At 44.3% G+C, this 17,337-nt stretch overlaps 1 protein-coding gene across 8 annotated transcripts in view; it reads left to right on the top strand.

Annotated features, from left to right (window-relative positions):
• EML4 (EMAP like 4) overlaps nucleotides 1–11,686 on the top strand; it is a 155,642-nt gene extending 143,956 nt beyond the window's left edge. For all 8 annotated transcript variants that reach the window (XM_083432988.1, XM_083432991.1, XM_083432992.1 and 5 more), the window contains 5 exons: nucleotides 4–101; nucleotides 6,255–6,342; nucleotides 7,305–7,403; nucleotides 7,857–7,987; nucleotides 8,737–11,686. In XM_083432988.1, the coding sequence (XP_083289114.1) occupies nucleotides 4–101; nucleotides 6,255–6,342; nucleotides 7,305–7,403; nucleotides 7,857–7,987; nucleotides 8,737–9,207 (887 nt within the window). In that variant the 3' untranslated portion in view covers nucleotides 9,208–11,686. The remainder of the gene's footprint in view (nucleotides 1–3; nucleotides 102–6,254; nucleotides 6,343–7,304; nucleotides 7,404–7,856; nucleotides 7,988–8,736) is intronic.
• Nucleotides 11,687–17,337: the final 5,651 nt, after the last annotated feature.

Here is a 17,337-nt window from a genome sequence, read left to right as displayed (position 1 = left end):
CAGATGGCACCTTACTTGCAGTGGGATCCCACGATAACTTCATTTACCTCTACACAGTGACAGAAAATGGAAGGAAGTACAGTAGATATGGAAAGTGCACTGTAAGTTCCTATGCAGGATGAATTGGTAAAAGGATTTTGCATGCAACATAATGGCAACCAGTGTGGAATTTTTCACATATTGATCAGGAACCCTAATAATGCCTTTAAAAACTGTGGTGGGGTAGCATGTATCTCTAGAGCAGGCATGGCTAACCTGCAACACATGGGCCCCCATAATAGTTTCTTCTGCCCCCACAAAAAACCCCAAATTGTCACTTAGACAAATTCCATTTTATTTTATTTTATTTATTTGTTTTTTAAGTCTGACTGCTCCCATAAGGGCTCACTGTGGTACTGTGATGCCAAAAGGGTTTCTTGTGAGTCACAATCCACACCCCACACAATTTCAACAGGCAGGGAGCAAACAGCCCTCACACTAAATGGCATTTAGGAGGTCCTAAATGTCAACAAAGTTTGTAGGAGGAACTGATGTTGTGCACCCACATCCAAAACCATAACATGATCCATTGCAGCACGCTAACTTCAGGATTCGTGTTGGTTTTTAAAAGGCAATGAAAAATTGGGGTCTTCCCATCCGCTCTTTCCCTTCATACGTTGCTGCAGAAGCGTAGCAATTCAGCTCTGCTCATTTTAAAAAGCGGGAAGCGTGGTTTGGGTCAGTGGCACAGGTCCTTCCCTCCCATGCAATATGGGCTCTTTTAAGTGCATTAACTGTTATGAACGTGGGTGTCAGAGATTACAGTTAACTCTGGATCAGTGACTACCAGTTACAAAGATGGAATGCCATGTGAAGGGAAGGAGTGTCACTCAAGGATAGGAAAGCTTTATAAGACAGCGCAAGACTTTGATCCATCTAGCTCAGTTTTGTCTGCAATGACTGCAAGCAGCTCTCCGGGGTCTTGGACAAGGTCTTACCTGGCCCTGTCTGTACATGCAGGAGACTGAACCTGCAGCATTCTGCATGCAAAGCTGTAGCACTGAGCTGCAGCCTCTCCCCTGAGATTCTGAAGAGCCTTAGTTAGTCAGAGTAAGGAATACCAAATTGCTTTCTTCAACGATGAAGCAAGGCAGCATGCATATGGTTCCAATCTGTGTCGTCTCCCGTCCGTGCACTAAGTAGACGCAGATCTGCTTAGCTTCGGCAAAGTTCCTGCACCATGTGCCTTCAGACCATCCTCTGGGACCAGGGCTCCAGCTTGTCAAAAAGGCAGGCTTCCACTAAGTTACACAGGAAATGCACATAACCTTTTCACTCACGCTGCTTTCAATGGTTGATGCGGACTTTTATCGCACAGCATTTATCCTCTTGTTCCAGCCCATGAGGATTGTGTATCTGTAGAATCTATTGCCCCCTTGTGGGGAATTTCTAATTTAACATAATTATTTGTGAAAAGAACCGATGGTTGTTAAACATTCAAACGATGCATCGCAGGCGCATCTGTTACAGAATTCCAGGTTTTCTTTCCCCTGGTTGTTTGGTTGGTTTTTGGTCATTTTTAATCCTATGTTACCCTTGCTGCAGTGCTGTATTAGGTGTACTTATGTAGATGCTATTTCCAAGAGAAACAAGAGTCAAAACTGGTAGGCTGACACTAGATCACAGTGACATTGTTTAGGACATCAAGAAAGGTCATAAAATAGCAGCTCACACTGGCACCTCTGGCGACAACCACTTTGACATGGTGGGAACTAGAAGGGGTGGCTGGTGTGTGTCAGGAATTGGCGCTCATTCACTGCCAGACTACTTTGGTTATTTTCCCTCCATGGTCCCAGCCTCCAAATGCTACAGCTCCCATCAGCCCTAATATGCATGGCCATTGGCCAGCGATCATGGGAGTTGTAGTTTGGCAACATCTGGTGAGCCAAAGATTCCCAGCACCTGACTAAAAAGAAAGCCAGAGAAGGATGCCAGCGGACTTATCAAGCAGATGCCCGGCATTTCTTGACAGTCTTTCATACAAAAGTCTCCACCACTGATCCTGCTTTAGGGTTGCCGTTGTTTAAATACTTGCTAATACTTTCCCAAGCCTTGTCCCTTCTGTGACCCCTTTCCCCAGTATCTGCCTTGAATTCCTTCCCAGCCTGGTCTCTACGGCTGCTGCCCCCTCTTGCCTTTCTGCCCTGTTATTGTTGCAGCCAAAACATACCTCCCAGACTCTGAGCCTTCTGATGTCGCTCACATGTGCTGTGGCCTGCCTGAGGCTGCAAACACAGCAAAATTATCAAGTAGCTGGCCAGTGGCCCATATTCAGCTTCGCTGGCTGAGTGTTGTGCAGACTTGCTTTAGATACGGGATACTCTTGTTTTGCCTAACTCCTTACACATAATCAGCTGCTCTTGTGCAGGCAATCCTCTTCAGGGGCCCTTTTTCCAACACATGGAATCAGGGCCAAGCTTCGCCACACAGTGTCACAGGTGGGGCGATCTGTGCACCTCGGAAAAGGGTTGCAGCCCAGTGGCAGAATGCATGCTTTGCATGCAAGGAGGTCCTAAATTTAGGTACCCTGGCATCTCCAGGTAGGGGCTGGGAGAGACACCTTTCTGAAACCTTGGGGAGCCACTGCTAGTCAGTGTGGGCAGTGCTGAGATAGATGGACCAAAGGTCTGACTTGCTAAAGGCAGCTTCCCATGTTTTATGCTTTGTGCAATAATTCAGACAAACAGTCCAATGGTGCCAGTTCATAAAAAAGGTGTGCATTATGTTCTTCCTGGTTTAAATGAATTAAAAGGCTCCCGGAATTTCAGTTTCCATTATTTCACTTGCTAGTTCTGAGAGTGTTTTCTTGTTCAGAGGGATTGTTTTGGGTGCATATTTTGAATATTGAATCGTGGTAAAATTGCCTCAGCTTAGCTCATCCCTGCTTTGGTGGTTTGTTCTGTAATATAATGATTCCAAACACTGATCAGAATAGGTTTGGTCTGTGTGTTTAGGGCTCTTTTGTGTGCCTCATGTTTGGGTACCAACCAGCTCAACATACCCACCGCCCAGGAGAAGGAAATGCAAAATGCAATGCACTGTGCTATCTCCCTTGAAAATGGGGCATTGGAGTGGAAGTTTGAAGATTTCTGTGTTTCGAACCGAAAGGAGTCCGGAAAATATGTACTTCAATGTGATATCTCCCTTGCAATCTCGGATATCTAAATGAAAACTGGTGTGCTTATTCAGAATAAAATTTTGCATTCCATGTTCAAACCTGAGGTCAGCCCATACAGATGTTGTCCAGATGGCAGGGAGGACGTCAGGGCTCTCTAACACTGCGCCATACTTACAGTAGTACATAATTCATATTTCTAGCACCAGAAGGAGACATGGCCTTTGTGCATTAAACTGTATCTTCTGTGTAGAAGGACAGCATTGTATCCATACACTGCCTTCAGATATTACCTTCACGTTGTGTGCAGCACGCATTTGTGTGTAGATGCATATGTCCTATGTCCTTGTAACAAGATGACACCGTATCCCTGTGGTTGCTTCAGAAACTTGGTATTAGCAAAGTCTTTACATTGTGGAGTCCTAATTATTTTGTGTTTGATGAAATGGCTTCATTCTGTTTAGAGTCTGTATGGATGGTTTTATTGTTCTTAAGAGTTTGTGGTTTGGCGTTACTGTGTGCTGTCAGTGGCTTTATACCATGAAGTGGTCTCTAAATAGGTATGATAATACAATATATGCAGAGTGAGAGGCAGGTTCTGGAATTTTTATGGGCATGCGAAGGTTCAAAGTGTGGAGGGGGCAGGGCTGCATGCACAATTCCTGCGCCAGCATTCTTGCATGTGCTGCGTACCTCTGCTTGTCCCCATCCTTTACGCAGTAAGGAAGGACTTCAGAGTGCTTCTGCTCATATATACAGTGGTACCTCGGGTTACATATGCTTCAGGTTACATGCGCTTCAGGTTACAGACTCCGCTAACCCAGAAATATTACCTCAGGTTCATAACTTTGCTTCAGGATGAGAACAGAAATTGTGCTCTGGCGGCGCGGCGGCAGCAGGAGGCCCCATTAGCTAATGTGGTGCTTCAGGTTAAGAACAGTTTCAGGTTAAGAACGGACCTCCGGAATGAATTAAGTACTTAATCTGAGGTACCACTGTACTTGAATGTGAGTAAGCTTGTCTGGCCGTTCAACATAAATGACTCTTAACATCTCTTAACTCCTAACATTCTCTCTCTCTTTCTCTCTCTCTCTCCTTGTCGTATCCAAGAAGACTGTCGTTAGCGATGAGAAAGGGAGCTTCCCTGTTCACTCACTCAGTTTTACTAGCCAAAGGTGCCAGGAGTGATTACTCTCACTATGTGAACAGTAGATCAGAAGCGAAGTGTAATATGTCTCTCACTGTGGTCGCTGCCGAGGGGAGGTTTTTTCCTTTCGAACGGAATGCAAAACTCTGCTATTTCAACTATTGAAGCAATGTGGTGTCCAGACCTCTCCCATCGCAGTTGCTGGCTCAAAGGGATTTTCCGACTCCAGAGCGCCCCTTCCCAATTCGCCCCCCCACCCCCCCCATTCTCTGCCTCCCCTCGGAATGTTTACAGCTGCCAAATGTCTGGCAGGATGTAGTAAATGGTGGTCCCAACTCTCTCCCCGCACCTCCCCCCATGTCAGTTCTAGCTTCCAGCATCTTAAAGATTCGGGATGAGGAGAAGGAGCCGGGGAAGGGAGAGAAAGAGAGAGCTTTTGCTTTTTAACCCTGATGCATGTCTTCCAAACCACTTGGGGGCATTTTTAAAAGCCAGTTCAAATAAACCAGTTGCTTATTTCCCCCCTCTACCTGACAGATCTTCCTGCATTTAGAATCACATGAGGAAATCTTGGTTGTGAACCAGCCTATACGTAGATGAATCTCACAGCAACAATTTCCACTTGAACTGCAGCTGGAGTAATTGCAGAAATGGCTGCTGCAATGTGCAAATGGCTGCTCAGATGTGTAACCCCATACCATGGATTGGCATAATGTGGATGAACCCTGTGTTTCCCTTCTTGCTCCCTATTTAGTAGTACATTATAATCTGTCATTGCATGGTAAAGGTAAAGGTACCCCTGCCCGTACGGGCCAGTCTTGACAGACTCTAGGGTTGTGCGCCCATCTTACTCAAAGAGGCCGAGGGCCAGCGCTGTCCGAAGACACTTCCGGGTCACGTGGCCAGCGTGACATCGCTGCTCTGGCGAGCCAGAGCCGCACACGGAAACACCATTTACCTTCCCGCCAGTGTAGATTCCACCAGTATCAAATCGTAATTTGCCAGCAGGTTAACATTTCAGCAAAACATAATTTGCCTGGTTCTCATGCAATGACATTAGGGACGCGGGTGGCGCTTTAACCCACAGCGCCACCCGCGTCCCTAATGTCATTGCATGAGAACCAGGCAAATTATGTTTTGCTGAAATGTTAACCTGCTGGCAGATTACGATTTGATACTGGTGGAATCTACACTCATATAAAAAAAACCCACTGTGAAAATGCTTTTTTAAAAAAAGTTTTGAAATATATATTGAATTCGCCATAGCTCACCATCGCCATCTAGTGTAATATTTGTATATTGCACTTTACAACACACTTAAAACGTTTTATTTGCAGCTGTATAGCTGAGTCCGCTGAGTCAGAAGTAAGAAGGGCAATCAGAGATGCAGGAGGACAAGGAGGGACAGCCTAAGCACATGGCTAAACCATGGTCTGAACCTACTTATAGCTACTTATAGCAGGTCATGGGGAGACTTCAAAGCAGCAAAAGCTAAACCTGCTGTAGACGAAAGGTGCTGTTCTTTCTCTCACCATTTGCCAGATACAAATTTAGCTTCACACACTTCAAACAGTCCTTTGTTACATTGCATTCCTGCATATCTTCTAGCATCCCATCAGCTTGCTTTTGTTGAAGATTTGGTGAAATTTTAACACAGCATAAAATCCAATTATCTATAATAACCAGGCAGAAGAACTTAAGCATTTGTATCTGTGGAGTGCAACCAGAAGGCCCTATTCATGGGCTTCTACGTGCATTCCATCAAAATGAATGGGTTCTCTGCAGCGATAGAACTTGGTAAATTACTCCTACAGTCAGTCGTGACATTTTGTTTCTGTGAACTTATCAAAAGGGGATTAAACAGCGAAGCAGGCGGAAATACTTCTTTCTGCTGATTGGAATTTTGATAGCTTGCTTGTTTTCTCTTTTTGTGTGTGTTTGTGTGTGTTTTAGGGACATTCCAGCTATATTACGCACCTTGACTGGTCCCCAGAAAATAAGTATATAATGTCAAACTCGGGAGACTATGAAATACTATACTGTGAGTACAAAGCTGTAATTACCTCCAGCCTACAGGAGTGCCTGAACATTCATAATGGGAGGCAGTGGGGCGGGAAGGTGGAGGGAGGGGGGGCTGATGCAAGTCAAGCTGTTGGTGCAAAACGCTTGCTGACAGGGGATACTGGCGTGACCTTCTGTAACCTGACCTTCTGATATTATTCAGAGCTGCTTCTTGCTAACAGAGCTTCCAAATATAGCTTACATCTCTGCAGGGACATCAATCAGTTTAACAGTTTATAGGGGAGAGTGGTGCTGGTGTGTGATGTGTCACGAAGCAGGTTTTCGGCTTCAAAAACAACACACACCCTTGCCTCATTAGAGCCCTGTGTCACTTACTGGTGCAGACACCTGCTGGCATTTTAAAACTTCATTTTAGCAATGGAATAATGCTACTTGGCATTTATTTAGCATTCTTTCCTTAGCACGCCACGTGCTTCGTGGACCTTCGGCCTGCCCAAAGGCAGGACACCGGCAGAGTGTAGCAGCTTGCTGGGTCTCCGTTAACCTCCTGCGATTCCAAAAATGGGGTGAAGTTGAACACTTGGGGACCCTGGTACTTGGCTGGTAGCTGCATGTAGCTTTGTATACATTCTCTCCCTAATATTTGGTATAGCCCTGCTGGTTAAGCCAGTGTTTATATATCCATGTGAGAAAGACAGGCTTGCCTTAGGCCAGGTGCGGGAGACTTGTGGCCTTCCAGATGTTGCTGAACTCCCCCAACCAGCACAGCCAGTGGTTTCAGGGACAGGAATTGTACTCCAGCAGCATCAAGAGTACAATCAAGTTCTCAGTTCATACCCTTAAAGCTATAAAAATGCTAGAAGATGCACTTGGATGCTTGTTCAAAGAAAGAAAGAAAAAGCAACACCCTTAATGTCAGAAACAGCTAAAACAAATGCCGCTTATGTGATTCCAATAAGAGTTGGGCATTTTTTTTTGAAGGGGACATTCCAGCCGGCTGCAAACTAATGAGGAATCGTTCTGAGTGTAAGGATATCGATTGGACGACGTACACTTGTGTGCTGGGATTTCAGGTGTTCGGTGAGTAGCAAAAATGACCCTTCTTGCATTTTAAATCAGAGGTGCTCCATAAAGCTAAGCTAAGTGTTAACTGTGAAGCACTTTCTTAGCTCTGCTACTTAAGCAGGAATGCAGCGTTTCAACAGAGGCTAATGTTGCACAAAAGAAGTGTGTGTGTGTGTGTGTGTGTGTGTGTGTGTGTGTGAAGAAAATGGGCTCTCCCACCCTCTTTTTCAAGAAGCTGCTTCCGAAATTGGTAGTGGAAGGGGTAGGTTGCTCGACTTTTTCTTTGCACACAGTGATTTAAGCCATATTCCTCACTCTTCAGCCACTTTCCCTTGCAGGATTCCATTCTGTGCACCATCTAAACAGTGCCTCTGTCTCCAGAACTGCCTTGCTCACTCATGTGACTAATCAGCAAAGATTTCTTCAAGCAGGTGACAACCCTAATTTGTTGGCTTTCCTCTATTGAAGGAGTGTGGCCTGAAGGATCAGACGGGACAGACATAAATGCTCTTATCAGGTCCCACAACAGGAAGGTGATAGCAGTTGCTGATGACTTTTGTAAAGTCCATCTATTTCAGTATCCCTGCTCCAAGGCAAAGGTATGTCTAGATGACACATTTTTAGGGGCAAGGGTGATACATGCATGTGTGGAACCATGTGTGTGCTCATACTGGAGTGGTAGTAAACTTGCTCCAGTATCACATCTAAAGGCTCACCAACTCCCCCTGCTCCCTTCCTCCCCACTCACAGAAATATTCTCTTGCTCCCAGGGTCATTGGTGCAAGTGGATTTTTGCCCCCCCCCCCAACCCAGTTTTTGATTGGGATGCAAGCTGTTTTTGCTGGGGGTGGGGAAGAGATACATTGGGCTTCATGGGAGAAGTGGGAGCGGATTGTTTCAACATTGCTTCCCCAAATCACTGGTTTAGAGTGCCCATGAAAAATAATACAGTGTGATTAAAGCCTAAACCTGTCATCCAAAATGAAAAATCCCCCTTGCCTCTCAAGCCACGGCCCCCTGGAGCTCAGAGTATTAACTTTGTTTGCCTTACTTTTTTTAAATGCAGCATTTTGGGGGTACCTAAGTCCACAGACTCGGGAATCTAGGGAGTCCAGCTTGAGATGCCTTGTTAATAGCACCATCCAACTCAAGACTATGAAAATCTCCCCTGAATCACCCCTACTTTCCTTCTAAATTGGGAGATTCTTAGATTGGCCTTGTAAGAAGCATATTTTTGTTCCTGGGTATATTCGCAGTGTTGAAATGCTGGCATGAAGCTGCTATTCCAATTGATCTTCTGATCCTCATCAAGTAGCACAGACTGTCATTTCCTGGTTTGTTTCAACAGGCACCAAGTCATAAATACAGCGCCCACAGCAGCCACGTGACTAACGTCAGCTTCACTCACAACGACAGCCACTTGATTTCAACTGGAGGCAAAGACATGAGTATCATCCAATGGAGACTTGTGGAGAAAGTAACTCTGCCACACAACGACATCACGGTAGATATGGGCACAGCCAAAGTGCCCGCTAGTGCCAGCGAAAGCTTTGTGCAGCCGAGTACCCCCGTTCCCCTCGCTCAGCCATTGGACGGAATGGCAGCCAACGAAAATGCAACGGACGGTTCCCCGACGTCCTCGGAGAGTAATCTGGAGCAGACTGTGGAAGCCAATGAAGAGCAGAGCGAGGAGCAAAGTGAGGGATCCAGTCTGGATCCAGGAGAGCCAAATGGTGAAGAACCATCCAACGAAACAAGCGAGGAGCAGAGCGAATCCACTGTTACGGAAGACCAGCAGGAAACCTCTCCGTTGTCTTAACAGCTGCAAGTTCAAGATGGTCTTTTTAGAAGAAAAGAAAATCCCCTCAGTGTGCATACTTTTGTAAGAGGGAGTAGGGTTCAAGAAGGGGAGAGGGAAGGGGAAGCATCTCCAGTCTAGGAGCAACCCAAGTTGTTGGGTTTCAGTTGACGACCTTTAGTCCGATCTTCTGTTTTCAATGCATGGAACTATTGTAAGGACCCGTCTTGGCAGTTCCGTTCAAGAGCTGGTCAGGATAGTAGGATGTAAACATAGATTAAATGTAATTCTGAAATTGCCGTCGGAAAGAGGCATGGTGCAAATGGCCTGGGGCTAGAGGAGAAGGGGGAATTAGCTCCAGCTGTATGCCGAGGGGCGGAGGGAAGCCTCCTGTGAAAGAACTTTTCAACACCAACCAGAAGGACTAAGTCATACCTTCTGCATAATGCAACCCGGGTGCAGCAAAGCCAATAAAACGGCAAGCTCTTGATGAGAGCTCTTCCTTCTTTTTTTATATTAAAAAGAGAGGAAGAAGCGAAGAGGACAACACGATCGCGCATCATGCCCTCTGCCTTCTTTGTTAACACCTATGCAATTTTCTAACACTACTAATTCCTACTAGCCACCTGGGTGCTGCTAGCTAGCTCTAAGGCAACTCATATTAACGAACACTTCTCCTTCCCCGACAATGGATTTTAAGTTGGGTCTTTTAAGACAACCACCTTCACGTAGTTTTTCTAATTGACAGGCACCGTAGGACGTCTTTTCCAGGGAGCTACTTGCCTAGACATATTGAAACTCAAGAACACCTACTGTGACCTTGATGTGAACTGACTTGATTGCATGATGACACAAGTTCAGATTCTCAAGTTAAACTTGGCCTTCAGACGATACAGCTCATTCTCTTGCGAAGAGGCTCAATGTTAGAGGAATAGCATTGTTATGAAATCTGGTGCTTGGGATTAACATAACAAATCAATTGCTTACAAAAACCGTCATAATCAGAAAAATTCAAATGGGGTTTTTTACAGCCTCCTTTTTTAATTGCTCTAATGTAAATGTCACATTAACTTGGATTATGTAGGATATTTTTGGATTTTTTCTCTTCTGCGTTCTACAGTTTTTTTGTGCTTGTTTTATTCCTCTTGCCCAGTTGCTGTAAATCTTGCAGCTCTGAGACGGCTGGACCCTGGCCAGTTATGGGATACCATGGCATTTTATTATGCATTTGGAAAAGTACCATTTAAAAAAAAAATACACAAAAAAATCCTGTCGGCTAAGTTTTTCTTAATTACCTAGAGTTTCCTACATTTTAAAAAAAAGTTTTCTGGAAAAAAAAATCCTAGTTGTTTTATGTTTTGATTTAATAGGATCTTCTTTTTTATTGTGCTGATATCTTAGAGTTTAGAGTTTAGTTTTTAGAATTGTTTTTAGAAACTTTGGATGAGTTTGTTAAGTCTTAAGTGTGCAAGCGTTTACGTGATTGTGCCATTCCAAAGTGCATCTGAACTGTCATTCCCTTCTAGTATCTTCTCAGGAGTAATTACTACAGATCAGGTATCTATTCATCATTGGTAACATTGAGAACTCAAATGAACTCCCAAAGGACACTTGTATGTATGCATATACATATATAGATAGATATATCTCCTCTTTGTTTACATCCATTCCGGAAAACCTCAAAATAATTCTCTTCAAACGGGAGAGAAGCGTGGATTCCAAGCAACCCATTTATCTGTTCGTTTTATTTTAAAACTGTGCTGTTAAATAGTAATGGTGTTGGAGAACTCTTGTGTGTGATTAGCTGCTTTGCCAAATAATGTCAGTGGGCGAGGCAGACGATTGCAGATGATTGTGTCAAGGTGTAATGCACAGGTGGGGAACCTGGGCTGCTCCAGCTGGTTCTTGGACTTTCCCATCAGCTCCAGCCAACATGGCCAATAGCCAGGGATGATAGGAATTGTAGTTCAACCATGTGTGAATGGCCACAGGTTTCCCCATCCTAGTGTAATGGATTCCTTTAAAAGGAATACACTTATGGTGAAAAAGTACTATGTAGTAATGTTTTTTTCAAAGCTTATTGGACGCATAACTCTCTTTTTCATCCTCGATGAATACCATGAAACAATGCATTTCATTTTGAAAATATCTATTACCTGGGGGTTGCCATGTAAAATGAGAGAGTTAACGTGATTTTTTTTTTCTCATGCTGTAGTCTAAAGGAGGGTTGTTGTTTTTCTATTATGCAAAAAAAAAAAAAAAAAAAAGCCTTACAGCTTTCGATTGCTGGCAACTACTGTTTAATGGATAATTTAATCTGTGATAATGGATGGAAATGGGTGGGATTATGTTAACTGTAGATGTTCTAGGGGGAAATTGTGAATGAAATATGATTTAAAGAGTGTCATGTGAAGATGTTTGAGCCATTTCTATCATGCATTCCTGTCTCATGGCAGAAAAAAATTTGAAGATTTAAAAAATAATAAAAGAATCAAAATAACGTGGTACTTTTTTCTCTTTGGGGCTGCACCTTGCACGTGTTTTTAAGTACCCATCTTCTGCTCACCTGAATTGTTGGTTCCAGTTTAGGTGGGCTAGCTGTGCAACCATTGCACAGAGAGAGCGTTCATCCTTTTATCCCCATACTAATTCACAGGCATCAGGAGAAGAAGTGCAAGTTTTCCACAGACTCTTCTTTGGAATGGCCAAAGTGAATGTTAGTGGTATGGAATCACTGCTCTGTGTAGATTGCTGTAGGTGGAGAGGCATTTTTGGGATAGCTTTTGGGATAGCTTCACCAGCTTTTAACTCTGGAGCAAGCCAGAAGGAATGTCAAAAAAGGGACTAGGAAACAATTGGCTGGGATGTGCCCAATAAATTTTGCATGTAAAACCCTTTTTCAGAGCAACCGTATAAGGTTACATCTTAAGACAACTTTTTGAAAAGAAGACATTATTGTGCATAGTTTTCACCTCATTTGGTGTGGTTGTTTTGTTTTATTTGAATCGAGTTGTGTGTTTTTTAACATTAGGAGCAATATATCAGTGATTTATCTAATTGGCTTGTTCAGAATTGTTGCCCAATGGAGCCCAGTTTCACTAAAATTAGTATGACATGAGCTTTTAGAACTGGATAGCATTCCTACTGCATTTGTTCTAGAGCAGGGATGGGCGATTTTGTGTACCCATCTCACCCAAAGGTGCTTTTGGACTCCAGTTCCCATGAGCCACAACCAGCCTGGTCTTTCAGTGGCGATTTAGTTGTGTTGGACTAGACCCAAGGTCCATGTAGTTCCGCCAGATGCTTGTGGAATTTCAGATTCATCTGGAAATGGCCACTTCTTGGCATTTTGGTAAGGGGATGTTTACAGGCTCTTGAACATGGAAGCCGCATCCCTTGCGATTATAACTTAATGTACCAAAAGATACGATTGCATCTGCTTTTTTTTACAACAAAGTGCTTTGAAAACAATGGCTTCTTGGCATTGGAGGAGTTAACAGCTGGATGGAAAACAGAATTTAATTGCTTGATGTTTGCTCGTTCACATTCCAAGCGAGATTGAGGAGACTTCATTGTTTCAGTCTTTTATTTGTGACAGATGTTTTGCTTGGGCTTTAATCATTAAAGAATGGGGAAGCTGCAGAACGGATTATGGCATTCTGAAGAATAAGCGCTTTCCACGATCCAATCTACTTTTTATATGGGGGAAAGGCAAGCATTTGCTCACAGATAAGGGGTTCCCGGGGTCCTTTATCTCAGGCACTCTCTTTGGTCCTCTGGCCAAGTTCATTGCTAAGCTGCACCCGTCCTTGGTGCTGATGTTCTCCTTCCACTCAACTGTGTTCGTTTGCACAAACACTGCAGAATGCCATTCATATGTCTCTAGAATGGACCGGGCAATAGCCTTCAATTGTTTAATCTGGTGTATACTTCCACTGTATCTGGAGGTTTTACTAAGTTCTATTGCAATAGAAGAGCGGAAAAGTGGGGAGGGGGGGCAAGAAGAGAGCTGCATTTAGGAACAGACAGGAAATGAGTGTTGGGGTTTAAGGAAGAATTTGTTTCACCACCTGTTGCTCTAACATAATGATGACAACAGGGACCCATAAAGATGAAACAATAGATGAAAGAGAAGCTTGTGTTACTCAAGGTGGGAGATGATCAAGACATGAACTAGAGCAGGCATAGGCAAACTTGGCCCTCCAGATGTTTTGAGACTACAATTCCCATCATCCCTAGCCACTGGTCCTGTTAGCTAGGGATGATGGGAGTTGTAGTCCCAAAACATCTGGTGGTCCGAGTTTGCTTATGCCTGAACTAGAGACAGGACCAGCTGAGCCATTTGGCAAAATAATTGCATCAGGCAGTGTGGGAGGCAGTTATTGTTTCCTGGGACCCCAGTCATATATCTCGTCTGCCACCACCTCTCTCGCTTCCCTTGCTCCTAACATTTTGCTGCTGCCTTAGCATGCCTCCATTTTCTCTCTGGGGAAGGGAAGGGGGGCCTTTAAAAATGGTTAAGCGGTTTGAAAAGAGAGTGTCTAACCACCTTGGAAAATTGCGGGTGGTGCAGGCACCCTCCCCGGCCACTTCCCCCAGAATGCCTCTTTCTGAGGATTGACTCTTTTTCTCAGAGCAAGGCCGGAGAGGAAGGAGAGGCATGTTTTTGCCACATCAGCAGCAGAAGCAAAACTTTAAAAGGGATGTGAGAGAGAGCGAGGAAGGGCAGCTGTCCCTCTCGCCTCAGGTGGTGCCTTGTCTCAGGCCCTGACTGGAATTTTTGCCTAATTGCCAGAAGAAAAGTAGTTTGTGTGTGTGTGTGTGTGTGTGTGTGTGTGTTTGAGATGCTGCAAAGGGAGAAGCAACTTCATCTTGGTTAGTGCTCAGCTTTCAGACTTCATTTCTCTGAAACTGTAAACAACGAACAGTTGGGTTTTATTTACATAATGCGGCAACAAAGGAACATGAAGTGCTTTTCATTCCACTTGGTTGGAGAACTCCATTTCCAGTACACGCACTCTCCATTTTGGAGTCTCTTTCGGCTGCAGCAAGAACACTTGCTGAGATAAGTTTGGAACAAGATCAGCTTTGCGGCTTCTGCAGACTCTCTTCCTGGTTTCCAGCAGCAGTATTTTAAATACTCTCAATATGCCAATTTCTAAAGAAAATGAAATTTTCAGAAAATTTGCTGTTTCTGTCTGTTATTCTCTCACTAAGTGCAAAAAAAGGAGAATACTGCCAAGTTTTTCATCAACGACTAATAATGTTAGTGGTCTCAGGAGAAGCCTGTCTGTAGACAGCATGGTGCCCCAGGAATTACCTTCAGCTTTCCCACATATATCCATTGTCTTCTATCATTTTATGGGTCAGAAAAACTCCAAAAACAAAGTGAGCCATGTGGACACAACGTTTGTAAAGTGGCATAACATACAAGCTGAGTTCCATACAGTTTGACTTCTGTGGGGAAACCACACCTCTTGAACAACGTATGAATGTGGAGATGCTGCTGCGATAGTACCTCATGAATGCAGAAATATTACTACTAGTAACAGTAGTATTAGCTGTCCTTCATCATGAGATCCCAGGGCAAGTTTAAACAATTTTTAGCAATACAATATTTAAAACGTACAACAATTGAGAATAGGGTGGGTCCTATAATATATATCTTGGATAAAATGCCAGGGAAACAAAAGTATGTTTTCAGCATCTGATGAAAGCTACATAATGAAGATGGCAGACACACCTCTGTGGAGAGGGACACTTAGGAGCTGCCTCAGAGTATGCTCTTTCCTGGGTTGCCATCACACACAGATCCTGCAAACGTCTGAAGATGGTGGAGCTTTCAAGGGGTCTGCCTCTGTCAATCTTAACACGTGAGGGGGTCTGTAGGCAAGGAGTCACAGTCGCTGAGGTATTTGGGCCCTGAGTCCTTTAGAACCTTAAACACAAACACAAGCACTTCAAATAGGGCACAGAAACAAACTGACAAGTGATGCAGCTCTTCCCAGCCAGTAATCTGGCCAGCTCATTTTGGACTAGTTGAAGTTGAGTCCTCTTCAAAGGCAGCCCCACATTGCAATAAATCCAGTCTGCAAGCAGGGTGGTTGGTAGGTTAACTTGGCCATTAGGTATGTGTTTCCTGCATATTTCAGGAAGTGGGAAGAAACAGTGGGTGGCCATTTTGTGGTTCCTCTGAGCACCACTGTTCTCGGCTCTTAGAAGAGGTAACTTGTTCATTGCCCTTTCCGAGGCTCGTGCATGGACCAAATGAAATAATCTTTTGTTTACCAACTATATCAGTAGTGAACTCTGGTGCTGAGATGTGAGGGCTAAAGGCCATGTAGCTGCCCTCAAGCTTATGGAGTCCCTGGTGTGCCTGGAGAAGACTTGTTGATGGTGTGATCTGACTCGGGAACAACACAACCTTCCCCGAATTGCTTCAGTCCACCTTGTAAAGTGGGGTTCACACACAGCTGATACCCAACCATTAGTATTTCACCAACGTAAAATATGTCAAATGCCCTCTCCCTTCTCTTCCTACAGCAAGATGTGCTCTGTACGCAGCACTACAGGGTGGGCTCCCTGCACTTAGAATATTCCATCAGTTCAGAAAGAAGCTGCTCCAGAGAGATTGGGAAGGCCTGTAGAGCTTGATAACTTACAGGCCTGCTTTTAACTCTTAGCAGGACTCAAGCACAAGGGAAAGAGGATTTTGCCTTCTTCAAAGGACAACATCCAGCCCCATCCAGAACATGCAGCTAGCAGATCTTCTGGGCACAAAGCAGATCTTCTGGGCCCCAGCACCACCACCCACAAAAGGTGCCTGTCTTCCCAGGGTTTAAACTCTGCTTATTGGCCCTCATCCACTGCATAAAGGTGCTGTTCCAGGGCTTGTACAGCCTATCCTAATTCAGATGTTATGGGGAAGTATGAGCTGCATGTCAGCATGCTGATGGCCCTGTGCTTCAAAACTCCTAAGGCCAAACCTGGGCTAAACACAGATAGGCGTGAATCTAGATAATCCAGTGCCATCCAGGAACACTTACATTTGCTCCTCCATAACTCTTCCCCCTAAAAGCAGTATTGGTGGTAGGTGGCTTGCACACAATAATATAGACCACAGCTAGATACATATTTATTTATTTTATATCCGGCTATAGAGAGCTTGTAGAGAAAATTCGTCTGCAATGCCCCATAACCTATAGTCCTTTTATGAAGATAGGGGTTGTTTTCTTTATTGCTCTGCAATTTTGCACAATTCTGAACAGGAGACAAGCTTGGACTATGCTCTACTATCCATACTTTATATGCACATGTTTTCATTACAGATTTTCCATGCCAGGTCTTGTCCTGAAATTCATATTTTACTACATATAATAAAGAGTGAGAATGAAAATCAGATGCTCGGTGCGATTGCTGCAGGTTTTTTGATCGACTCGGCGTTGGCGTTTCATAACTCCGCATTGATTTGTTGTTCGCTGCGCCTACAACTTGCCTGGCGCTGGAGGCCTATAATTCCCCACCCAAAGAGAGGATGTTTGGGAGAGCTACCATTTGCCATATTGATTCCATATGAAGAACATAACAAAATGGTCTCTTCAGAGTCTGCTCACTGGCAGTATTAGTGAATTCAAACTTCATCAGCCTTCTCCTTTGACTTTACCAAGTCATGGACAGAGAGGTGGGAAGAAGATGGATCTTGATTTAAAGGTGTGAAAGAAATGCCAGCTCCCAAATCATTAATCGGTGAACAATAATACTAAAGGCAGCAACTGTTCTTTTGAATAAGGGCAAATGCAAGCTGCAGTTAAATCCAGCAAGTCTAGCCGTATTCAGGCATTACACTCGCAAGTAAGTGCAACACAAGTTCTGGGCTTGAACATGTGAGCTCTGCCATCCCAGCAATTGGTCCCTTACCATTCCTGCCCCGACCTGGCCACAGTGATCCATGCGACGGTCACCTCCAAGCTTGACTACTGTAATTCGCTCTACGGTTGCCCTTGAAGCTGTCCCAGAAACTCCAGCGGGTGCAGAATGCTGCAATGAGGCTCCTCACGGGGTCTCTGCCATGGGAGCGTATTCACCCAGTGCTTTTCAAGCTGCACTGGCTCCTGGTGGAGTACAGAGTCAGATTTAAGGTGCTGCTTTTGA

Source organism: Podarcis tiliguerta (genome assembly GCF_965153285.1).
Source record: "Podarcis tiliguerta genome assembly, chromosome: 3".
In the NCBI taxonomy this organism is placed as follows: Eukaryota; Metazoa; Chordata; class Lepidosauria; order Squamata; family Lacertidae; genus Podarcis; species Podarcis tiliguerta.
The sequence above is the reverse complement of the archived record's forward strand: the minus strand, read 5'-3'. Positions and strand labels throughout refer to the sequence as shown.